This window comes from Aquarana catesbeiana, linkage group LG09 (genome assembly GCF_042186555.1).
Source record: "Aquarana catesbeiana isolate 2022-GZ linkage group LG09, ASM4218655v1, whole genome shotgun sequence".
Lineage (NCBI taxonomy): Eukaryota > Metazoa > Chordata > Amphibia > Anura > Ranidae > Aquarana > Aquarana catesbeiana.
In genome coordinates, this window is record NC_133332.1 from 305,882,879 (window position 1) to 305,909,622 (window position 26,744).

The 26,744-nt window shown below is 42.7% G+C and overlaps 1 protein-coding gene across 1 annotated transcript in view; it reads right to left on the reverse strand.

The window, feature by feature from the left end:
- The window catches only part of CCDC180 (coiled-coil domain containing 180), a 150,296-nt gene that overhangs the window by 101,421 nt on the left and 22,131 nt on the right, over window positions 1-26,744 (reverse strand). The window contains exons 4-7 of the mRNA XM_073600566.1: window positions 25,073-25,161; window positions 4,864-4,973; window positions 4,645-4,773; window positions 1,848-1,958 (exon numbers count right to left, since the gene is read on the reverse strand). Coding sequence (XP_073456667.1) covers window positions 1,848-1,958; window positions 4,645-4,773; window positions 4,864-4,973; window positions 25,073-25,161 — 439 coding nt within the window. The remainder of the gene's footprint in view (window positions 1-1,847; window positions 1,959-4,644; window positions 4,774-4,863; window positions 4,974-25,072; window positions 25,162-26,744) is intronic.

Sequence of the window (26,744 nt, forward strand, 5' to 3'; positions counted from 1 at the left end):
GGGCAGGGAGGAGATGGCTCACACACACACAGACTACCGTGCTGACAGGCAGGGAGGGAGGGGAAGACCGGGAGAGGAGAGACATTGGGATAAAGGAGGCACGTAAACTGACCACAGTATCATGGATCAGCAGCCATGATTACCGTGGTCAGTTCACACACAGGGACACAGGAAAAGGCAGGATCAACCAGGTATTTCCAGGTATTTTACAGCATATAGAGGGGCAAGTTACACTGCAGAAGCACTATGCTCTTTATCGTGCTTTAAAGAAACAGGAACATTTTTTTTAAGGGTTACAATCTCCTTAACACTGACCACTACTGACATATTAACATAAAGCTTTGTTAACAGTCTTTCTGGGATGAATAACTACAGAAAGGCTGCAAAACCTTTCATGGTAAAAATGCTGCTGAAAGCCCCCCTTGGTTACATAACCAAAAGCTTATGATGTTGGTCTTGTGATCTCTAATGAAAGGAGATTCAGCCAGTGTTACTTGTGTTCTGCACCTTCTACAGCAGTGTTTCTCAAACTTTTTTGTCTTGCGGTGCACCAAAAAGATCTAAAAATTTTCACAGCACACCTGAAAAGATTTAACAATTTTTGTGGCGAAGAACTTATTTATTTTTACATATATTTCATTTTAAATTTAATGTGAAGGATGTGTCTGCTTTCAAGAGCAAATCGAATTGAAGCGAGGTTCCAAAGTCAACAAACAAGCGCGCATTTCCAGACTTAATTAAGTGTTTATCCATCGCTAAGCAGTGAACAAACTTTATATATATAAGCATAAAAGTTGGAATGGAATGGTCTTTATCATTATAATAATATAATTAGAGCGATCAAGTTCTCCCAGGATCTCACATAAGTCTCGCGTTACGAAAAGGAACCAATGAATGACAGGCTGACAGAGATTGCGTTTTTCTATAAGTTACTTTTTTAATTTTTGCGACATTGATTTACCATTTCATTTTCGATATGTTCAAGGTTTCAAAACGCTAGCATTTTTAAATGCTTTTCAAAACTCCCACGACACACCCGCAACTGTCACGTGGCACACAGTTTGAGAATCACTGTTCTACGGAGATCACATCTTTGGCCACTGCCCTCGAACAGTTATTACATATAATCAAAGTGATAAAGTCATGGGGGATGTCAGGAGCTACTCCAAAAAATGCCCCATGACAAAGAGAAAATTAATGGACTATCTCGGTACTCAGGGAATGGACAATTGAATATAAAAATATATATTTTATTGTAGAAAACAACTTGATACACATTAATACAAGCAATATATAAAACAATGGTTGCATACAATAGCAAAGTGATACAGACTTAAACATGGGAACCCAACAAGATAGTGGAGCCTCCAGAGATGTAGGTCCAAAATGTGATCCTCTACATGTTTCCCAAATTAATTTGCTTCTTCAGGAGGCATTGACCTACATCTATGGAGAAATACAGTCTTCTAATTAAATTGATCACAAAATATTAAATGGAAGGGGGAAGAAAAAGGGGGGAAAATTATACTATTACAAATTAGGTACATCAATACTTGGAGTACGTTTTATATATTGTTTGTATTAATGTGTATCAAGTTGTTTTCTACAATAAAATATATATTTTTATATTCAATTGTCCATTCCTTGGGTACCAAGATAGTCCATTAATTTTCTCTTTGTCATGGGGCGTTTTTTGGAGTAGCTCCTGACATCCCCCATAACTTCATAATTGTAAGCACAAGGATAACGGTAGCTGCCCCTATTTCTATCTACCTATCTAGACTGAGGCACTCTCCTTAATATAATCAAAATGGAACCTCCTAAAGAAGTCAGAAGTATTTACTCACCCGATCTGCACGTTTCTCTTCTAGATAAAACAAAGTGTTCTCTGTGCGTCTGATCCACTCCTTTCTGTAAGAGGATTCCTCAACCACATGATCCCAAAATTCATGTAAAAACTAAAAGGGAATAAAAAGCTAGTATACGGAAGTATAGAAAAGCAGGAAAAGCACTAACATGGCAATGTTTGCATTTTCCGAGCCATCTCTGGTATATTGTTGACTGCTGAATGTATAGATCGGATGCACCAAACCTTTACCCTGTGTATACTGTATGTTCCACGCATGTTTGCTACCCCAGTCTGTTGCTATTGTGTGCTAGACTTGAAACGTGGCTGAGGTTAGACACCATTTTCTGCGGTGATGAGACTTTTTAGCAGCAGTGGTGGTGATACATACTTTAGTTGGGGGACGTATCCATTATATTTAAAAGGTAAGTGTTGGTGATGGAATATCTTATTTACCCAGAACCTTGTCTGTTAAACTCATTGGATGAAGGTCTACTAGCGGCGGGTGAGTCAACATTTCCCTTCTCTCACTGGCTGTGGGAACCTTTTGGTGCCTTTCAGAGGCACGGTAAATTTTAGATTCTTATTCCATTCACTTTGTATTTTTAGTTTGTATTTTTATTTTAGACATTTTATGTGTGTTTATTTTGGGTGGAGCCATTTTTTTTGCTTCCAGCAAGTACAGAAAAACTCCTGTTTTGCCTGAATTCCAGCGTCCTTGTAACTTCCTGTGCAATGAACTGATATATCAAACAATCTTATAAGTTCTCCAACCTTTTGTGAACTACAGAATAACTCCTTGCTATGGAATGGACATGAAGAAAGGAAAATGGCTTTGTAGTCAAAATCAGAGGAGCAGCCAAGGGTGACATAGCTAGTAAGTCAGTGTTATCACCCCAGGCTAGGAAGTGTGTTACTGGCAGGATCATCAGATGAAGTTAACCACTTTACCTCTGAAAGGTTTACCCCCCCTCATGCCCAAGCCATTTTTTGCGATACGGCACTGCGTTACTTTAACTGACAATTGCGCACTCTACTCAAACAAAATCGATGTCCTTTTTTTTCCCACAAATAGTTTTCCTTTGCTCTATAGACAAAAAAAGACTGATCATTTTGAAAAAAAAACAATATTACCGTATTTATCAGCGTAATACACGCACGTTTTCCCCCCTTAAAATAGGGGGAAAATTGTGTGTGCGTGTTATACGATGATATAGGCTGCCACCGAGGGGACGAGTGCTGCCGAAATAGAGCCAGATCTCCTGTGTACTTGGTTCGGCTCGCAGTCACGATCAGTCCCGCCCCCCTAGACATCTCCTAGCATTAAAGTCCCGGCATTGGACCGGCGTTTTGTCCATCACAGGTTCCGGGCCAAGGGGCGGGACTGGGCGTGACGCCGAGCCGAGAACACAGGAGATCAGGCTCTATTTCGGAAGCTCTTGTACCCTCCTTCTCCTCGGTGGCAGCCTATATTTCGGCAAGGCTGCAGATGGACACTGAGCAATGCTGCAGGTGGGCACTGATTAGACTGCAGATGGGCACTGATTAGACTGCAGATGGGCACTGATTAGGCTGCAGATGGGCACAGATCAGGCTGCAGATGGGCACAGATCAGGCTGCAGATGGGCATTGATCAGGCTTCATTGATGCTCACTGACCATTGTTTTGCTTCAAAGTGGTTTATTTTTTTAAAAAAGTTTTTTTTCCTGAAACTTCCCTCTTAAATTGGGGTGCGTGTTATACGCCGGCGCATGTTATACTCCGATAAGTAAGGTATTTTCTTTCTGCTATAAAACATATCCAATGAAAATATTTTAAAAAATCTAATTTCTTGATGAATTTAGGCCAATATGTATTCTGCTACATGTTTTTGGTAAAAAAAAAAAATCCCAATAATTGTATATTGGTTTGTGGAAAAGTTATAGCGTCTACAAACTATGGGATATATACTATAATTTATTTTTTTTTTACTAGTAATGGTGGCGATCAGCGACTTATAGCGGGACTGTGATATTGCTGCAGCCATTCGGACAATAACTGTCGCTTTTTGGGAACCAGTGACACTAATACAGTGATCTGTATTAATGACACTGGCTGGGAAGGGGTTAACATCTAGGGTGATCAAAGGGTTAACTGTGTGCCTAATTAGTGTTTTGGTGTACTGTGTGAGGTGCTTTTACTAGGGGAAATAATGGATTTTATTCCCTGCTTTGCGGGGAAAGAAAATCTATTATTTCTCTTCTGACAGGACAAGGCACTGCTTTGTTTACATAGGCAGGGCTCTGTCCTGTTTAAATTCCCGATGATCGCTGGGTGCCAGCGGTTATCCATTGGCCGGCACTCAGTGATCAACATCTGCTGTGTTTAATTACAGCACGGCGTGCGCACGCCCCCCTACCTGGTAGTGTCAGATCACATACTAGGTACGTGATCTGCCACAGCCGAGCCACCTAGCCATTGTATATCTGTGTTATACGGTCAGCAAAAAGTTGAAAAGGAAAAAAAGTGTTATAGGGGAAGCACACAGGGGGCGTGTCCTCGAAAGTTTTGCCAGTGTCCAAGCACCTACAAGCCTATTACCCAGGGCCTGTGAATACTTTGCCTTTGTGTCCTGTACAATTAAGATAAGAAGAATAATGCAGCCACCACATCTAAGGACTGGTAAGCTGTAATTTATTCCAGTTTTGTTTTTTAGTTTAGATTCGCCTAAAAGATGAAACCTAATTGCTCATCAGGTTCAGTTTTGCAGAGCAGTTTATTAACAATGCCTCTGCTGTAAAGGTGAAGGCCATACTTACCACCATTGTGAGGGACCTGTTGTCTTTCCTTTCTTCACACTGCTGAAATAACAAGTCAATCTTTCTATCAGACACTGATATATATTTTTGGAGAGTCCTTCCAGCCTCCAGAACTAAGGCCTCCATTTCCTAAAAAAAAAAAAAAAAAAAGCGAAATTTGACTATAAAGTGTAAAACAAGCATATCAGAGAGCTTGCCCAGAATCCTTCATTACTTCACCTTGCTGATGTCAGCTAACTCTCTATGCAGATCAGAAGTCGCCTTCTCATGCTGTTCCTGTCTGTTTGTGGTGATTCGCTGCAATATGTTACTGTCTCTCTTCTCAGGAACTGCGACAGGAGGAAAATTATACTCAAAATGAAAATGAATATAATTGTGGAAGCAATATAAGCACAGACAGCAACAAGAAACTTTCATGGTGCCAGATGAAATCATATCACAATAGTCTACTCTGTTATATTGAACCATGAAGAATACTGGTGCCATTCAAAAGATAGGAGTGTATCTACTTCAACATCTACCCATCAAATATACTTGACAGTCAATACTTCATAATCATTATAGATAAACAAAACATATCTGTGCTAGGGATGGTAACTAAAATAAAAACGTACAAAATTGTACAGAAGCAGCACTTAGTGATTGTCCGAATACAAAACAACAGAAGAATGTATATACATAAAACCTGTTGTGCTTCCCCTTTAAAAATATATAACCCAGCAAAAAAGCAATAGATAACCAAAATATACCATAACTCAATACATAATATGCCAAAAAATATATACTGGTGAATAAACCAGTGACTAAAAATGCATAAAATAATCTCCCACAATCAGAAACAAATCTGTGTATTAATACAAAGGAAAAAACTCCACAATAGAAACAAAGTCCACCCACAGGTTTCCAATCAGCACTTCTTCACTTCTGGATGGACTTTGTTTCTATTGTGGAGTTTTTTAATTTACTGTATAGTAATATATTTGTGATTGTGGGTAGCATGCTTGATTGCTAGGAAAGACAGCTTCTGTTGCTTAGCATCCAATGTTGTTAGGACGCAGGCGGCCCCTGCCTCCTAGATTCCTAGGTTTTTGGGACACAGGCGCCTCTTTCTGCCTATTGTCATTCATTGCGAGGATGCAGACGGCTACTGCCACCGAGCATCTTACTTTGCTTATGTCTTAAGTTGCTAAGGTGTAGGCAATTCTTGCAGCCTGCTGTCCTCCAGGTGGCTCCTGCCGCTGGTGTCCTAAGTTGCTAGGATGCAGGCACATCTTGCCACATAAGATCCTGCATTGGTAGGATTCAGGTGGCTCTTGCTGCCTGTCTTTGTAGGTTGCTAGGATGCAGGCAGCTAGTGATGCCTAGCAACTTTGGTTGCTAGGATGCAGACAGCCCTTTAGATATTTTTTAGGAGGAAACCTTTCTAATGCTTTTAGATCTCTTAACCACTTCAGCCCCGGAAGGATTTGCCTCCTTCCTGACCAGGCCATTTTTTGAGACACGGCACTGCGTCGCTTTAACTGACAATTGCGTGGTCGTGCGACGTTGTTCCCAAACAAAATTGATGTCCTTTTTTCCCCACAAATAGAGTTTTCTTCTGGTGGTATTTGAGCACCTCTGTGGTTTTTATTTTTTGCGCTATGAACAAAAAAAGGGAGACAATTTACAAAAAAACACAATATTTTGTACTTTGTGCTATAATAAATATCCCAAAAATAAAAACTAATTTCTTCATCAGTTTAGGCCGATATGTATTCTTCTACATATTTTTGGTAAAAAAAAATGGCAATAATCATCTATAAAATTGGTTTGCGCAAAAGATATAGCGTCTACAAAATAGGGGATAGATTTATGCTATTTTTATTATTTCTTTTTTTTACTAGTAATGGCGGTGATCAGCGATTTTTATTGTGACTGCGACATTGCGGCAGACAGATCGGACACTTTTTTGGGACCAGTGACATTTATACAGCGATCAGTGCTAAAAATAGCCACTTATTACTGTATAAATGTCATTGGCAGGGAAGGGGTTTACACTAGGGGGTGATCAAGGGGTTAACTGTGTTCCCTAGGTATGTTCTAACTGTGGGATGAGGGGGGGTGGGACTGACCAGGGGAGGAGATCGATCGGTGTTCCTACATTCAAATGGGTCAGCCTATAAATGGACACAGAATACGAACACGAGATCGTACAGATCCACTAACCATCGCAACACTAAAAATGGCAATGACATGACTAATTTATCACTCTCTTCTTCCCTATCATCTAGCCAATCGACGGTATACCGAGATTTGTCTGGAGATAGACTGCCAAAAAGACGAAAAAGCAACTCTGACACTGCCTCCTTGGAGTCCCCTAAAAATCAAGCGGGTACTCCAATACCTCGCCGTTCACAGCCCAATCACCCTAAAGCGGCACCACCTCGCACCTCCGGTATACCTCACTCCACGTCACAAACGCCACGCGGCCCTCAGACGACGGCCACTCACACGATTATGTCCACAGCACCTTCTATGGCGGTCACTGCCCCTCTTCTTCAACCCAACACGGTCACCAAGGTAAGCAATGCTAACAAATTATTTCTCCATTAGGTACACCTGTAACAGCTGACATGAAATTAGCACCTATTTTTTTTAGGGAAGGATCAGGAGTTAACACAAGCCCAGAGTCTGACCTAATCCCATGCACCCCTAATTCAACATCTAATTTATCAGAATTATCCATTATTAACCTTTCTTCCTATACCCTAACTGAACATGAAGAACAGGTCCTCAAACTGGGTCTAACCTTTTGTCCCGATTCCCATGTTGACAAATTCCATCTCATCAAGGATCTTCACCTTTTTGCTCGTAGACTTTTATATAAAGTCATTTTTGATAAACCTACACAAGACATATACCCAAATGACAAAACTTTAAACCTCCAGTTAAACTTGGAGGAACAGCAAGCTTTTGAGGATCTGGTGGCACTTTGGGAAGAGGGACACACTGACGATGACGTCCCCGGCCGTTTGTACCCACCTGAGTTGTCTGTCGCTGGTGTGTCTTCCCCCCCCCACAGTCCTTCAAACCCAAGTCAAGGAATTTCCATCTATTAAGTACCAACCCCAACATTTGGGCTTTTGTTACACAAACCTCTCAAGCAATTGAAGAGTCTAATTTCCGTCCTCCCATATCCTCCAACTTGAATGCTGACCAAAAAGCGGCCATTAAATCCCTTGAATCTAACCAGGAGATAATAATCAAGCCTGCCGACAAGGGCGGGAACTTGGTCATTATGGAGACATCTCAATATATTAACATGTGTAACAAGATTCTATCCAATCGAGATTGGTACCGTCCTATTTCCAGAACCTTAATACAAAATTTCAACACTGAATATTACAACATCATTTTCAAAGCATACCACAGAGGCATTATAGATAAAAACACTTGGGATTACCTTAATATAATTGACCCACGGATCCCTACTTTCTATGCCCTACCGAAGGTACATAAATCCATCCTGGAACCTCCAGGACGTCCCATAATATCTGGAAAATGCAAGCAGTCTGGTAGACAGCTATTTATATCCTCACGTCACCTCTCTCTTCTCCTATATTAAAGACACCATAGACTTATTAAGAACTATCGAAGGTATGTCACTCCCACCAGGCACCTGTTTAGTTGCACTGGACATGGAAAGTTTATACAATACTATTCCCCACAGTAAGGGTATTGAAATTGTGAGTAATCATCTAAATGAGAGAGGTCCTTCTTTCGAGAAATACAACGAATTTGTCTTGGAGCTTCTCAATTACATTCTGAGACATAACGTCTTTATATTTAATTCTTCCCACTACCTCCAGGTGCAGGGGGTTGCGATGGGGACCAAATGTGCCCCATCGTATGCCAACCTGTACCTGGGGGGGTGGGAAAAAGATGTTTTTTCTAGAGACGACCTGACCCATTTGCTGGAAAAGGTTGTCTCTTGGTATCGTTACATAGACGACGTGTTGCTTTTCTGGGCTGGCTCTGAAACAGAGTTAAAAGAATTCTTCAGACTGCTTTCCATTAACAATTTTAATCTTCATTTCACTATGGAATATAGCACAACTGCGATCAATTTCCTTGATCTTACCATCTCCATTGACGCTAATGGAAAATTAGATACATCACTATACAGAAAACCCTCGGCCGGGAATACTATCCTCCACGCGGACAGCTCACATCCAGGCCCCTTGCTCAGGAGTATTCCTTATAGTCAGTACTTGCGATTAAAACGCAATTGCAGCAAGGACGCAGACTTCCAGTCAGCAGCTAAAGATCTACATAAAAGACTACTATCCCGTGGATACAGCCATTCATGCCTCAAAAGGGCATACAACAGGGTTAAAACACGTAACAGAGATTCGTTATTATTTTCAATAAAACCTTTTAAAAAATCTGATACTGTTAGACTGATCACTCGCTACTCCAGTCAACATAGTGAAATCAGAAGCATTGTAACCAAATTTTGGCCCCTTCTATCAGCTGACTCAACAATCAGCAAATACATCAATTCATCCCCTGAGATAACCTTCAAACGGGTTCCCTCATTGAGGGACCGCCTAGTTCACAGTCATTTTCAAGATGCATTTGTCAACAAAAAGCCCCCCTATACAGGCATTTCTCCATGCGGCAGATGTGACATTTGCCGGTATGTAGAAAATACATCACGCTTCTTACTTCCCAATGGCCAATGGTACTCAATCAAATTCAATGCGACTTGCCAGACTCCGGGTATAATTTATCTAGCTCAATGCATTTGTGGCGGCTTTTATGTCGGTAAAATTAAACGACCATTTGTTAAACGAATTAGAGACCACATAAAGCCCATCCTTAAAAAACAAATGGATACAGCCATTGCTAGGCATGTGGGTCTATACCACAACTTTAATCCCAGAACCATCACGTTCCGAGCTTTGGAGCATGTCCCGCTGGACGAAAGAGGGGGCAGTGTCGACAGGACACTGCTCCAGCTTGAAGCCCGCTGGATCTACACCCTCAAAGCCACTCATTTCCCAGGCCTGAACGAAAGCCTGAGTTACAGGCCCTTCCTCTAAATGTGTAGCTGCCCTATACCCGATCTCAAGGTGTCATTGTCCATCTGACACCATTTTTTCTGTTTACCCATTTCCCCTTCCTTCCCCTTTTTGTCATTTTTATATTAAATGACCTGTTTCCATGATATAAGTATCTATTTGTTATACCTGTTTATTAAAGCTTGATTAATGTGCAGCCAAATGTAATTTAGTTTCATACATGCATTTTTGTCTTTGTTGCAATTGTATATATTATTTTTTCTATGTAAACGTGCTGTCCCTCTGATCTGTCGATCGAGATTGGGAGGTTTGTGGTCCCCCCTTGCTCGATCAGCTACTCCTTTAGCCCATCCTTGTCAGACCGCTTCCAACTCAATCTATGCTGGGATTTAGGAGGGGCTACCGCATCCACACGGACGCCCGGGGCACATCCTTGAGATGTGCCCACTCCGCGCCGTGCCTCCCCGATGGACCAGTTCCATCGTAAGGCACTGACGTTGTCCTTTCCCCCGCCCCCTCGCCCCATGACGCGACCTACATGCGGGAGGAGCCGCCGTGCACTGTATTGCGCATGTCGGCTCCCTCTGTTGTTGCTGCGCCTCATGGGATTTGGAGTCTGGACGGGGATTTGGTCCCTCGGGCATGCGCACTGGCGCCATCACGTCCGCATCGAGCCGGCTCGATGGGGAGCAGTATATCAACCGGCACATCTGACAGACACGTCTGCCAGTGCCGGAAGATGCAAGCCTAAGATCTCAGCAGTGTGAGTGACTGGTGAGTATACCACACTCTGCTCTACATTCATATGTTTACTATCTACTCTCTATTTACTTACTGTACCCTTGCAGATCCTTGATTATATATGCACATATTGCTGATATAGTAGGAAGTTCTTGAGACAGTACGTCCTTGCCATTGGAGTTTAAATATACCACTACAATACATGTGCAAACTTTCATTATCTATTTACAGACGTTTTAATCAGTTTGAAGTATCTAGTTCAGCATCCCTTTATTTAGTAAAACACTTTTTGTTTTTGTATTCAACTTTTCAGCTTCATTTGATTACCATCTAAATATCCCTTATAACTACTATCTTACTGATACTGATGATCATCTGCATCTTTGGGTATAGCCTTAATTAACCACCTGCGTAAGTGTTAACTTATTGGTTTTTTAACCCTATTAACCCTTTTGCATACAACTTCATTGACACTAAACATTGAATATCCATATAACAGCTTCATCTTTCTGCTCCCTGTGGTTGCACCATAGCCTCCCCGCCACCCTGTCTGGTTGGGTCTGTACTTGCCGGTTCTGACGAGACCTTGTGAGGTCAATTTAGGGGTAAGCCACTACGGACATTTCAGATTGACAGCACGTGTTTTCTAATGTATTCAATGCTGTATTAACATTGAACACTACTTGTATTTGTATATAAAAATCCCTTTTTTTCTTTATTTTCCCAGAATCACTAAAAGTGTTGGATGTTTCACTAACCAGTTGCATATCCCTTGAAAAAGCAACAATGCGAAACATGTCGGGCTAGTATGCAATAATTACCATCTGTTAATACATAACACACACTTTTCTACCCTATTTGACCACCTTGTTTTTATATTGCTGTAATAAGAAAAATGTTTGTTATTCCATACAACATCTATGTTTTCTTTTAATTGATTGTAAACAATAAATCGTGTCTTTTTAAAAGAGAAAAGTTATACAGCTTTTGTGTATGTGCACCGTTAAAATCCCTTCATTCTTCCTGATGTATATATATGTTCCTACTTAGTGTAGCACTGACCCCTGAAGGAGCTGCTGATTTAAATTGGGTTGTTGCCATCACCCCTTACCTGTAGTTTCACCACATCAGGAACTTAGAGTCTATATTGGGCCTTGCGCCCACCAATGTATGCACCAGTCACTTATTTCTTTTTCCAATGCTTTATTACAAGACAACTTGAAGGAAGTAGCAGTAAAGAGGTTGAAGGGGAGTTGCAGATACCTTTTTGTAGCAGATCACTTACAGACTCTTCAGAATAGAGGACAAAACACAGCTTTTTCTCTGTAAATCTTGTATGGCTGGGTAGATCTCTGCCACAGACCTAGCAACTTGCAAGATGTCTGGACAAGTCTCTCTCACACATTTAGCAGCCAGACAGTTAGTTACCTTGATTTAAATTGTAGAGCAGCGTCTTCACAGTACCAGAACCTTTAAGCCGACCCGGCAGTACTGTAAGGGTAGGTTAGAGATAGGTGCGTCCTCCAAGTAAGTCACCAGGCCCTTCTGAGAGACCAGCCTTCATCCTGGCTCTCTCCAGCAAGGGTCCTCCCCTGGATCTCCTCAGCTTGGCTCTGCTTCTTCCCAGCAGGCAAGACAGCCTAAGGACCACCTCTGCGGTAGTAGGCCCCAGACAGGCTTCTGGGCCTACTTGCACAGCTGCAGTGACGCAGACCTGGAGGGCCACGAGGTAAGAACTCTCCTACGCACATGACATCTGTCCCATAAATACTCTCTCCCAGAATGCACAGCGGCAGGAACCTCCTACTGGGCTGTTTCTGAAAGAAGTATATTTATTAAAGTTTCACTAGGTTGTTATTCGGGCACTGTCCTGTGGTACCAGTGACACCTACTGGCAACAATGGGAACTGCACAACCAAGTCAATTCCAGAACAGATCCCGTAAATTAGATTCATTCAATCTGAGCTGTTTACAGCTCAGCCAAAAACTAAATTTACCTGCGAGCGCCTGGTTAAAAGGAGCAGGGCGCTACATTAGTATGAACACACGATCTGTCTCCTCTCCCCTGAGAGAACCGGGATTTGTGTGTTTACACACACAGATCACGATTCTCACTCTGTCATGAGCGATCGCGGGTGCCCATCGGTCATCGCGCTCTTCAGGCACGCGCATCGGCTCCAGGGACACGCTAAAGCGTCTTAAAGACAGCTACGACAGTTTGCGCAGGAGAGCCAAACTGCCGCAGTATAACTGCGGCGGCTGGTCGGGACGTGGTTAATGCTACTTCCACAGCTTATTTCAGGCCTATATCCACTTGATAAAAAAAGTTAGGTGTTGCAGCTCAACCTACCTAAAAAAGCCTTATTTCAAGTTGAAATGAAAGGGTTGGTGCTGTATTTAAGCCGAGCTAAACAAAAAAGTAAAAAATCAATTACAAATCCAGAATACGTAATGTCAGACTACAATTTTGGTAAAGCTGTCCATGAAGGTCGTACTATTCAAGGCATGTAATATAAAGGAGTGGTGTTTTCTAATGTTGTCCTTGAAGCCACATAAAAAGAATCTTACTCTTGCTATATTCAAGATGTGTGAGGACCCTGCTGATGGATAACCAATAGGAAGTAGCCACATCACCAGGCACTAACATGGACATCCAGAGAAGTATCTTCCCACTCTGAAGCCCAGAAAAGAGAAGAATTGGGACCATGTAACCACAGATTTAATGAGTATTTGGGGCATTGAAATTCTTTTTTTGAAATGCTGCATATATTAGTTCGACAGTGTGGAGATATTGGTTGTGGGGTCACTGACTAGGCTTCAACTTTCATTTGTCTTTTTTTTTTTTTTTTTTTATATAGATCACATGCTTTCTTTCCCCCAATCAGTAAGAGAGGCTATGGATGGAGTGGCCATGCATGAGGCTATTTTCTAAGGCTCATGTATATTAGCCCAAATTTTTGGCTGAATTTGGACCAGAAACGGACTAGAAGACGCACAGGACCTCTGTGAAATTCACACCGGAGCCGCTCCGGAGATGTGTGAACCAGCTCCATAGAGAGCCGGTCACAATTTCCTGCTATGCGAATTGGATGCGGAGAAACATCCAATTCGCAATAGTGTGAACCCAGACTTAAAAGCGAAGTATAAACATACAATCCGGGGGTCTGTGACATTTAGTGCAAACTAGCAAAACAAAGGCAAAGCAGAGTGCGGATTATATGTATATACATTCTGTGGAGAGGATTCCAGAGATCCTTGCACTAGACATGTTCAGACGAATTTTCGTTATTTGGAAATTCGGATGTATCCGAATTACAGTAGTAACAAATTTAACCACTTCAGCCCCGGAAGGTTTTACCCCCCTTCCTGACCAGAGCACTTTTTACAATTTGGCACTGCGTCATTTTAACTGGTAATTGCGCGGTCATGCAATGTTGTACCCAAACTAAATTTGCATCCTTTTCTTCCCACAAATAGAGTAATTGAGTAGTGGAGTAATAGAGTAGTAGTTTAGTTTTTAGACTTTTTTTTAAATAAATAATTTTTTAGATTTTGGTATATACAAATTCTTTTTTTCTTCCTTTACACACAATGTACCTTTAAAGTCCCCTATCCCTTATTTACTGTTTCTTTGATGGTATTTGATTGCCTCTGCCACTGTTATTTTTTGCGATATAAATGGAAAAAGACCGAAAATTTTGAAAAAAAATATTTTCTACTTTTTGTTATAAGAAAAATCCAATAAACTCAATTTTAGTCATACAGTTAGGCCAAAATGTATTCCGCCACATGTCTTTGGTAAAAAAAAATGCCAATAAGTGTATATTTATTGGTTTGAGCAAAAGTTATAACGTCTACAAACTAGGGTACATTTTCTGGAATTTACACAGCTTTTAGTTTATGACTGCCTATGTCATTTCTTGAGGTGCTAAAATGGCAGGGCAGAACAAACCCCCCCCCCAAATGACCCCATTTTGGAAAGTAGACACCCCAAGGAAATTGCTGAGAGGCATGTTGAGCCCATTGAATATTTATTTATTTTTGCCCCAAGTGATTGAATAATGACAAAAAAAAAAAAAAAAATTTACAAAAAGTTGTCACTAAATGATATATTGCTCACACAGGCCATGGTTATATGTGGAATTGCACCCCAAAATACATTCTGTTGCTTCTCCTGAGTATGGGGATACCACATGTGTGAGACTTTTTGGGAGCCTAGCCGCGTACGGGACCCCGAAAACCGATCACCGCCTTCAGGATTTCTAAGGGCGTAATTTTTTTATTTCACTCCTCACTACCTATCACAGTTTCAAAGGCCATAAAATGCCCAGATGGCACAACCCCCCCCCCCCCCAAATGACCCCATTTTGGAAAGTAGACACACCTGCAAGTATTTTGCAGCTCTCATTTGTTTTTGAAAATGAAGAAAGAAAAGTAAAATTTTTTTTTTTTTTCTTTTTTCAATTTTCAAAACTTTGTGACAAAAAGCGAGGTCTGCAAAATACTCACTATACCTCTCAGCAAATAGCTTGGGGTGTCTATTTCCAAAATGGGGTCATTTGGGGGGTTTGTGCCACCTGGGTATTCCATGGCCTCCGAAACTGTGATAGGCAGTGAAGAGTGAAATAAAAAATTTACACCCTTAGAAAGCCTGAAGGTGGTGATTGGTTTTCGGGGTCCCGTAAGCGGCTAGGCTCCCAAAAAGTCTCACACATGTGGTGTCCCCGTACTCAGGAGAGGCAACAGAATGTATTTTGGGGTGTAATTTCACATATGCCCATGGTATGTTTGAGCAATATATCATTTAGTGACAAGTGTGCAAAAAAAAAAAAATTGTCTTTTTCCCGCAACTTGTGTCACAATATAAAATATTTCATGGACTCGACATGCTTCTCAGCAAATAACTTGGGGTGTCTACTTTCCAAAATGAGGTCATTTGGGGGGGTTTTGAACTGTCCTGGCATTTTATGCACAACATTTAGAAGCTTATGTCACACATCACCCACTCTTCTAACCACTTGAAGACAAAGCCCTTTCTGACACTTTTTGTTTACATGAAAAAAAAATTTTTTTGCCAGAAAATTACTTTGAACCCCCCAAACATTATATATTTTTTTTAAAGCAAAGGCCCTACAGAATAAAATGTCCTTTGCTGTTGGCAGGACGCTGTCGGTGTGAGCTGCTGCAACACATACTATCCGAGATTCATTCGGTTTACATCCATCATCTTCTGTTGTTTCTCTCTGAGCCCTTTAGAGTAGGTCCATCAGGACCCGCATTCGGCCTCAGTGGGATTCCAGGTCCAAAATATCTGTATGCCCTCGACTGATGGGCCTTTCTTCCTACCACAAGGAAGTAAAACTACCCTATATATCCATACCCAGCTACTTTCATTTCTACATATGAAATACTAACACTCTGGGCATACCAAACAACTCCTATTTATCACAATTGGGAAACACGCTGGATGGGCAGACAGTGTCAGCACCTTTTGCTTTTAAACCTCTTTGGAATGCGTAGCTATTCTACTCATATACCAATAAACCTTTGCTAAAGCTTACAACCACCCCTGAAGAAGGAGGCTAAAACAACTCCGAAACGCGTCGGGTGCAAGCACATTGGTATCAATAGCTACATGTGTATAGATGCATGAATCGCATTCCTTTCTATTGGTGTTATATGTTTGATGCTTTTATGATATTTTTGTAACGAATAAATTATTGTCTACTTATTACACATTCTCTTATACGTCCTTTCATATGTGCCTTTAAAGTCCACTAGGGGAACTGTCTCTGTTTAAACAGAATAAAATGGTGGGTGTTTCAATTTTTTTTTTGCACAGTATTTGCGCAGCGATTTTTCAAACGCATTTTTTGGGGAAAAAACACACTTTTTTTAATTATAATGCACTAAAACACACTATATTGCCCAAATGTTTGATGAAACTAAAAAGATGATCTTAGGCCGAGTACATGAATGCCAAACACGACATGCTTTAAAACTATGCAACAAACGTGCAGTGGCGACAAGCTAAATACATTTTTAAAAGCCTTTAAAAGCCTTTACAGGTTACCACTTTAGATTTACGGAGGAGGTCTACTGCTAAAATGACTGCCCTCAATCTGACCTACGTGGTGATACTTCACATGCATGGTGCAATTGCGGTTTACATTTGACGCTAGACCGACCCTTGCGTTTGCCTTTGCGCGCGAGCAGAGGGGGACAGGGGTGCTTTTTTTTTTTTTATCCCCTATGATTGCAATAGGTAGTGACAGGTACTCTTTTTGGAAAAAAATTAGGTCTATTAGACCCTAGATCTCTCCTCTGCTCCTTTAAAGCATCTAACCACACCAAGATCGGTGTGATAAATTGCTTTCCCAATTTCCCAATGGCGCTGTTTACATCCGGCTAAATCTAACTCATAGCTTCTGGTTTCTTAGGCCATAGCGTTGATTGGTGCCATTTTCGTCTCTGATCAGCTCTATGGTCAGCTGGCGGAACCACCGGCTACATTCTCAGATTCCCTGTTGGGACAAGAGAGCCAGAGAAAACCAAGGAAGACGGGGGGGGGGGGGGAGCGACATTCCCTCCCACTGCTTGTAAAAGCATTCTAGAGGCTAATTAGCCGCTAAGATTGCTTTTACATGAAGGTCGACTGCTGGCTAAAAAGAATGATACCAAGATGATACCTAAAGACGCAGGCATCATTCTGGTATAACCACTCAAAGTCCAGCAACATACCAGTACGTTGCTGGTCCTTGTTGGGCATATATTGTAATCTTTTTTTTTCATGCAGCCTGTGGACTGAACGAAAAAAGAGATTGATTGGTGGGTATGCCCAACATTAGAATACCTCATTTCATCCACCCACTTCTAATGATGGGCATATATGCACCATTTTGTTTTTAACTGTGGTGGTGAAATCACCTCCTACAGCGCTGGAGTCACGGCTTTATGTATCTTGGGAGCAAACGCTGTTGCTGTCAAGGTACATAAATCCACGCTGCAACTGAATGGCGTACCTGCTAAGCAAATGATGGTTAACAATAAAACAAAGTAACATTACAATATAACAGATAGACATACCATACCTGCAAAGCAAATAAAAAAAAACATAGTAAAAAATAAAACATTTTTTAACGCAATCTGTGCCTAAAATATATATATGCTGAAGCAGGGGGGGATCCGCCCGCAAAAGTTAGGAGCAAATCGCTCCTCCACCCCTGCTGCCCCCATGCTTCGGCATATATGCTCTTTTTTTTAACTGTGGTGATGAAATCACCTCCAACAGCGCTGGAGTCACGGCTTTATGTATCGTGGGAGCAAACGCTGTTCCTGTCAAGATAAATAAATCCGTGCTGCAGCTGAATGGCGTACCTGAAAACAAAAAAATGGTTAACAATAAAACACAGTAAACAGTAAAGTATAAAAAAATTACATACCTGAAAAGCAAACATGATAAAACATAATAACAATAAAACATTGCAGAATAGAATACAGTAAAAAAGAGCAGACAATAGAGAGAATAGAGAGAGAGAGAGAGAACAATAAAACAACTATTTTTGTTTTTTTTACATTATATTTTTTTTGTGTTATTTTTTTTTTTTACGCTTTTTTTTGTAACTGTAACTATTGTAACTGTAACAGTTCCAGGTTCGGGTCTTTCAAAATGCGATGGCATCTTGGGAGACCCTGTGAAAGTGTGCCTAGTCTGTGCAGTGCTGTACCCTACGCTAATACTCCACTTGTGTATGGTAGCGTTCATTCACCAATGCAAAGACCAGGATTGTCAGGACAGGAGGGACAATAATAGCGGGTGTCACGCCTATATCCGCGCTTGCTGCAGACACGACATCTTCTTTGGGGGGCTCGTTGGGTAGGGGTACTCGGGAGGACATATGGAAAAATGCCTCTCATGCAGCCGACTTACTGCATTTGGATTGGGAAGGTGAGGTGGAGCACCGTCTGGAAACAGAAGGGCTCTGACGATCTCTTCCTGGAATTTAAGGAAGGATCCAGTCCGTCCTGAAGCTCTGTATAGCAAATGAGCATTTAGCAAACCCTTACGGGCAACTAGGTACGGTGCCAACAACTGGTCGTTGAGGTCCACCCCTCCCATATTAAAGTTATATTCGTGGACATAGAGGGGTTTCTCCACAACACCAGTCACCGTAGGAATTTGGACCGTCGTGTCTGCATGAAGGGAGGTAAGAACGAAAACATTCTTATTATCCCTCCACTTCATAGCGAGCAAATTATTACAATTGAAGCAGGCTCTCTCCCCCAGCCTAAGACGGGAATCTACAAGCCGCTGGGGAAAGCCCCGGCGATTAGGTCGCACGGTGCCACATGCTCCAATCTGATGATCAAACAAGTGACTAAAAAGTGGCACGCTTGTGTAATAATTGTCCACATACAAATGCTACCTCAAATTTTTTTAATACGAAATTAACTAAACAAATTTCAAAAACTAATGTAAGAAAACTCATTTATTTAAATAACGAATCAAAACGAACCTAAACAAAACACATTTTTTCGACCTGCACATGTCTACCTTGCACCTATGGCCCAGTGGGGCTGTGGAGTTGCCTGGAGTGGTGTCATATGAAAAAAAGGAGTGAATGAGAGAAGTGCCCACAGCCCAAAGATTCCTGTTAACAATGTTAAAGTAAGGAAGTAAATTACTGTATTTATCGGCGTATAACACATACTTTTTTTTTCCCCGAAAAGAGAGGGTAAACAGTGCCTTCGTGTTATACGCCGATATTTTCTTTTACCAACGGGGGGGCGGGGATTGGGCGGGCCACCCCGGGAGCCATACATGGGGGGGGGGATTGTCAGGCCTGTCTCTCCTGGCCCTGGCACAACACTACCTGCATAGTCTGAAGTTGAGAAAAAATCACTTGCCAGCCCCTTCTCATACACTGCTCCTCCTGTGTCACTGTCATCGTAAAACAAAGCTTCTAAATACCTCAATAGCTCCATTTTTTCTGGCTGCTCTCCTCCTCCCACTCAGCCTCCTCCTCCGAGTGTAACTTTAGATTGCAGGAGAAGAGTGGTCACATGACCATCTATGAAGCGTCAGAGGAGAGCAGTCATGTGACTGGGCCTGTGAAAGAACGGCGCTAATTGAAGTATTTGGAAGCTTTGTTTTACAATGACACAGGTGGAGCAGTGTAGAAGTGTCTGGCAGTGATTTTTCCTTAACTGTAGAGTATGCTGGAGTGCTGTCCCAGGAGACTGGGGGTCTCCTGGGAGTGCAGAGGGCTGTGTATTGTGCAGAGGTGGGGGGCTGTGTATTGTGCAGAGGTGGGGGGCCTGTGTAATGTGCAGAGGTGGGGGGCTGCGTAATGTGCAGAGGTGGGGGGCTGCGTAATGTCAGAGGTGGAGGGCTATGTATTGTCAGAGGTGGGTGGCTGTGTAATGTGCAGAGGTGGTGAGGGCTGTGTAATGTGCAGAGGTGGTGAGGGCTGTGTAATGTGCAGAGGTGGTGAGGGCTGTGTAATGTGCAGAGGTGGTGAGGGCTGTGTAATGTGCAGAGGTGGTGAGGTCTGTGTAATGTGCAGAGGTGGGGGGCTGTGTATTGTGCAGAGATGGGGGGCTGTGTATTGTGCAGAGGTGGGGGGCTGTGTATTGTGCAGAGGTGGGGGTCTGTGTATTGGGCAGAGGTGGGGGCTGTGTAATGTGCAGAGGTGGGGGGGCTCTCTAATGTGCAGAGGGAGGGGGGGCTGTGAAAACATTTTTTCCTTAAGCTTTCCTCTTAAAATCAGGGTGCGTGTTATTTGTCTGTGCATGCTATACGCCCTGCGGCCCCCCCCACCCCAAAGCATCTTGTCCCCATGTTGATGAGGACAAGGGCCTCTTCCCGACAACCCTGGCCGTTGGTTGTCGTGGTCTGCGGGCGGGGGACTTATCGGAATCCGGGAACCCCCTTTAATAAGGGGGCCCCCAGATCCCGGCCCCCCACCCTATGTGAATAACTATGGGGTACAGCGTACCCCTACCCATTCACCTAGGGAAAAGTGTCAATAAATAAAACACACTACACAGGTTTTAAAATTAATGTATTAGGCAGCTCCGGGTCTTCTTCCGACTTCGGGGGTCTTCTTCCGACTTCGGGGGTCTCTCCGGCGTCTTCTCCCTCTCTCCGGTGTCGTCTCCGCGCTCTCTGATTCTTCTCCGGTGCCTTCTTCCTTCTACCGGGCTCCTCTGCTATCTTCTGCTCTTTTGCTAGCAGATGAGCCCGGACATCTGGCTCGTCTTCTTCCCTCTTCTCTTCCAGAGATGTTGACACGACGCTCTCTCCGGCTGTAATGCTGTCTGTGGGCTCTGCTATGACTTATATAGGCGGTGACTCTGCCCCCCCTATGACATCACAGTCCCGGGGCATGCTGGGACTGTGAGGTCATAAGGGGGCGTGGTCATAGGATAACATGACCACGCCCCCTTATGACCTCACAGTCCCAGCATGCCCCGGGACTGTGATGTCATAGGGGGGCAGAGTCATAGCCTATATAAGTCATAGCAGAGCCCACAGACAGCATTACAACCAGAGAGAGCGTCGTGTCAACATCTCTGGAAGAGAAGAGGGAAGAAGACGAGCCAGATGTCCGGGCTCCTCTGCTAGCAAAAGAGCGGCAAAAGAGCAGAAGATAGCACAGGAGCCCGGCAGAAGGAAGAAGGCACCGGAGAAGAACCAGAGAGCGCGGAGACGACACCGGAGAGAGGGAGAAGACGCCTGAGAGACCCCCGAAGTCGGAAGAAGACCCCCGAAGTCGGAAGAAGACCCCGGAGCTGCCTAATACATTAATTTTAAAACCTGTGTAGTGTGTTTTATTTATTGACACTTTTTCACATAGGGTGGGGGGCTGGGATATGGGGGCCCCCTTATTAAAGGGGGCTCCCGGATTCTGATAAGCCCCCCGTCCGCAGACCCCGACAACCAACGACCAGGGTTGTTGGAAAGAGGCCCTTGTCCTCATCAACATGGGGATAAGGTGCTTTGGGGTGGGGGGGCCGCAGGGCGCCCCCCTCCCCCAAAGCACCCACCTCCCATGTTGAGGGCATGCGGCCTGGTACTGCTCGGGGGGGGGGCGCTCGCTCATCCCCACCCCCTTTCCTGACTGGCCGGGCTGCGTGCTCGGATAAGGGTCTGGTATGGATTTTGGTGGGGACCCCTACGCCGTTTTTTCGGCGTAGGGGGTTCACCTTAAAATCCATACCAGACCTAAGGGCCTGGTATGCCCCCAGAGGGGAATTCCCTCTCGCATTCGCCGCAGTAGGAAAATGTGTTTTTCCTATTGCAGCCGCACTGGAAACATTCTTGTGGCCGCGTACTGTAGTTTGTACAAAAGTCCAATGCTTTTGTGTACACACGATCGGACTTTGCTCCATCGGACTTTTGTTGCCGGAAAGTTTGTCCGTTCGCACAGCCAACAAAAGACCGATGGAAACAGAAAAAGTTTGTCCGATGGAGCGTACACACGGTCGGATGTTGCTCCAAAACAGCTAATTTGCATGTTTGTTGTCAAAAAGTCCGATCGTGTGTACGGGCCTTTACTGTCACTTGAAATAGTGTTTGGGCCAAGCTGGCTCAAACAAACTATTTCCTACACTAACAGGTGTGCTCGCTAGGCACGCTGTATAAACTGTATGTAGCCCTAGCTACCTTCAGTATACAACTTTGTATTCCGTCTGCGGAACACAAGCATCCTGTTTGCAAACATCCCCTTCCACACCTGGAACAAAACTGGGTCGGGCTGAGTGGTGCTCAGCCATTCATAAGCAGCTTTGTATTCTTTGAATCATTACAAAGCTTCCTCTGATTGGCTAAGGTGGAGAGGTCGGTAGATGATGTCATGGTCTCTGCTTGGTGTGGAACGGGATGTTTACATCCCACAGCTGGAACACAAGGCTGTATAATATATGTAGATGAGGCTACAAACAGTTTATACAGCAGGTGCACCTGTTCGTGAAAAAAAAGTTTGTTTTGGCTAGCTTGCCTCAAGCCAACTATTTAAAGGAGTGTTAAACCTAAAACCAAAAATGTAATATATTGCAGCTTACCAATCATTAGATGGGGTGGCTGCATTTGTTTTCTTTTTTATGCTGTATTCCCCTCTGCTTTCACCTGGTGATCTGGCCAGTAACACACCTCCTATTTTGAGGTGCCACCCACTCTGGATGAAGGAGCATAGAGGCACATCTGGACAACAGCACTGTCAGTCTGGGGAGGGGAGAGTGTTAGATGTACTAGCAGATTTAGATACACTAACAAATTGGAGCCAAAACTCCAGCTCAACACTTTATAAGCAATTACAGCAATGTTTTTTTTTTTTCTTTTGGAATAAAGATTTTCCATTAAAAAATAAAAGGTGTACATTGTAATCACCCGTGTCAGTGCTGAATGGTGTGTCTTAACCTCTTAACTGCTACATCTAGAAGAGAACTTGTTTTTTTTAAAACCATTTTTCTAGGTAAATATATTTCTAAAGGTGCTATTGACATGAAATTTCCCCCACATGTCGGTAACAACCCATGCAATCCATACATACAAAGACACCAAAACAAATAAGTTCAGAAATGCAGTAATAAAATGGAATGACGCAGGAAAAACGCATTGAATAAGCTAACTAAAATTTATTTAATACTTCGTACATAATTCTTGTTGGTAATTACAGTTTCAAGACGTCTCCTGTATGGAGAAACTAGTCGCATGCATTGCATTGGTGTGGTTTTGGCCCATTCTTCCACACAAATAGTCCTCAAATCTTGAAGGTCCCGTGGACCTCTTCTATGAACCCTATTCTTAATTCATTTCCATAGATTTTCTATTGGATCCAAGTCAGATGATTGGCTGGGCCATTCTAGCAGCTTTATTTTCTTTCTTTGAAACCAATTGAGTTTCCTTGGCTTTGTGTTTGGGATCATTGTCTTGCTGAAATGTCCACCCAGGTTTCATCTTCATCATCCTGGTAGCTGACAGCAGACTTTTATCAAGAACGTCTTGGTACATTTTTTCATTCATCCTTCCTTCAATGATATGAGGTTTGCCAGTACCATATGCTGAAAAACAGCCCCACACCATGATGTTCCCACCTCCAAACGTCACTGTTGATATGGGGGTGTTTAGGGGTGATGTGCAGTGCCATTTGACCTCCAAACATGGTGCGTAATATGGCATTCAAAGTTCAGTTCAATTTTGGTCTAATCTGACCAGACTATATTCTCCCAGTATTTCACAGGCTTGTCTAAGACCCCTTTCACACTGGAGCGTTTTGCAGGCGCTATAGCGTTAAAAATAGCGCCTGCAAACTGCCCTAAAACAGCTGCTCCATTCACTCCAGTGTGAAAGCCCGAGGGGTTTCACACTGGAGCGGTGCGCTGGCAGGGCGTCAGAAAAAGTCCTGCCGGCAGCTTCTTTGGAGTGGTGAAATCACCGCTCCTCCACCGCTGCTCCAGCAGCGTTTTGTGGGCAGATTTAACCTCTTTTCGGCCGCTAGTGGGGCGGTTATAGCGCCGCTAAAACAACGGTAAAGTGGCACTAAAAATAGCGCTGCTTTACCGCTGACGCCGGTGGCGGCACAGTGTGAAAGGGGTCTTAATGTTGTGCAGCAAACTTTAAACAACCTTCAACATACTTTTTCTTCAGCAATGGAGTCTTGCCTGGTGAGCGTGCATACAGGCCATGGCGACTGAGTGCATTACTTATTGTTTTCTTTACTAATTTCAGGCCAATTTCCTGCTAATTCCAGGTCTTTCTAAAGCTCTCCACAAGTGGTCCTAGGCTCTTGGACAACTCTTCAGATAATTCTTTCCTCTCCCCTGTCAGAAATCTTGTGAGGAGCACCTGGTCGTGGCCGGTTTATGGTGAAATTATGTTCTTTCCACTTCTGGATTATGGCACCAACAGTGCTCACTGGAACATTCAGAAGTCTAGAAATCCTTCTGTAACCAATGCAATCAGTGTGTTTTGCAACAATAAGGTTGTGAAGGTCTTGGGATAGCTCTTTGCTTTTACCCAGCATGAGATGTTTCTTGTGTGATGCCTTGGTAACAAGACACCTTTTAATAGGCCATCAGTTGAGACTGAACCAGCTGATGTTAATTTGCACTGACCCGGGGTAGGATTGCTTTCTAATTACTGATAGATTTCAGCTGGTGTCTTGGTTTCCATGCCTTTTTGTACCTCCTTTTTTTCATGTGCCTGTCATTCCATTTTATTACACATAACTTAATTTCTGAACTTATTTGTGTTGGTTTATTTGTAATTATGGATTGCATAGATTGTTACCGACATGTGGTGAAAATTTTATGTCAATAGCACCTTTAGAAATATATTTACCTAGAAAAATGATGAGGTGTTCAATGCTTATTTTACCCGCTGTATTTATTGGCCAGATCACCAGGTGAAAATAAAGTAAAGAAAGCCTAAAAAAAGAAAAACGAATGCAGCCATCACATTTAACAAATGGTAAGCTGTAATATAATAAATATTTGCTTTTGGGCTTAATACCGCCTTCAAATTACAGTATAGCTGAGTTTTACACACAGTAACACTCCAGAAAAGCATAAAAAATATAAATTTCTAAGCAGCGTTATAAGAAAAAAACGAAAACGATTACCTATAATGTCACAAAGACCTCTCACTTCTCTTGCTGCAATCTCATCTTCACTTTCATGTACCTTCTTTAAAGCTGATGCTGTTTTCTCCCTGAAGAAAATAGCAGACTTTTAGTGTTGTTCAAAACATCAAAGAAAATAATTCCTAGAACTTGTGAAAACTATAGTCTTTATACATATACAGCACATACACATACTGTAAAATAACTAAGACCATAGCAGCCATCTCTTTATCACTGTAAAATGGGCAAGCTCTGTTCTTCAGATCTACAACTCTCTGGAAGTAATAAGAAAATAAGAAGTACATACTGTCCAGCTGACAGCCAGGGGCACCCAGGTCTTGAAAATGACTGTTCAGGACTGACCTGAAGACTGAGAATGTGGCAGACAACATTGCGATCAACACTTAGGGGTCAATTCACTAAGGGTATGATGTTACTCATTTGCATAAATTATCGCATGCGGTAAATTAAGTCCAATTAACAAAAAAAAAATGTAAAAAAATAACGATTATGCGATATTTAAAAAAATAAAATAAAAAAAATGTGCTGGTAAATATTGCATAAAAGTCTCCTAAGTCCAATTCACAAACAGACCAGAGAGTAAAAAAGCATGTGATAATTACCACCAGGGCTTTGCTGGCGGTATCACATGCGGTATTTGTCAAAAAACCCCGACCCCCAGGCTGTTTTTTAACAAATAGCTGAATCCTAAGCAGCGGGCCATAAAGCTGGCCACAGCGTCCTTAACAACCAATGATTTATCAGCTGTCAGCGGGCTTCAATGCTCACAGCTGATTATAACAACGCGTTGTGGCCATGGTTGTGGGGATGAAGCCTTTGTCCCCATCAACCTTGGGACAAGGTGCTTTGGGGTGGGGGCAAAGCCCCCACCCCCCTATGTTGTGGGCATGTGGTCAGGTATGGTTCAGGAAGGGGGGGCGCTCACTCGCCCCCCCTTTCCTGACCTGCCGGGCTGCATGCTTGGATAAGGGTCTGGTATTGATTTGGGGGGGGGGGGGGGCACGCCATTTTTTTTTCAACATTTTTAATTGTCTGCTTTTTTTTTTTTACATTCAGCTGTCAGTGGGGAACCCGCTGACAGCTGATGAGTCATCGGTTATTAAGGACATGGCAGCCAGCTTCCTGGCCCACTTCTTAGCAACTGGCTCAATGGGGTAAATACCACTAAATCGCTAAATCTAACAAGTACCGCATTCAGTATTTAATGGTAAATTGTTAGTGAATTGAATGTTCACAACTGATTTACCGCATGTATTATTTTACCGCATTTTATTTGCCATTATTTAACTCTTAGTGAATTGAACCCTTATACTCCTAACAACAAGAATAAGGACTGTATAGCTACCTACGGAGAGAAAGAGAGCTTCAACCTGTAGAAAGCCAAATGGTGAACTCTTACCCGCAATGATAATTCTCCACATCTCAGGTCTGCTATCTTATACAGGTAAAGTTGGTATATTGTACTGTATATGCAAGATTCAATACTAGTGGCTTCCTTTGTCTAGAATTTTTGAATGAAGTTCTTCATGAGACGCACCAAGCTGGTGAAATGTTCCTTATGAACATTTTATTGAGCCGAAGTTTTGCCCATATTCTTCAATTCATTCTCATAAATGTAAATGCTTAAATATAGTCATTTTCCCCAAGGTAG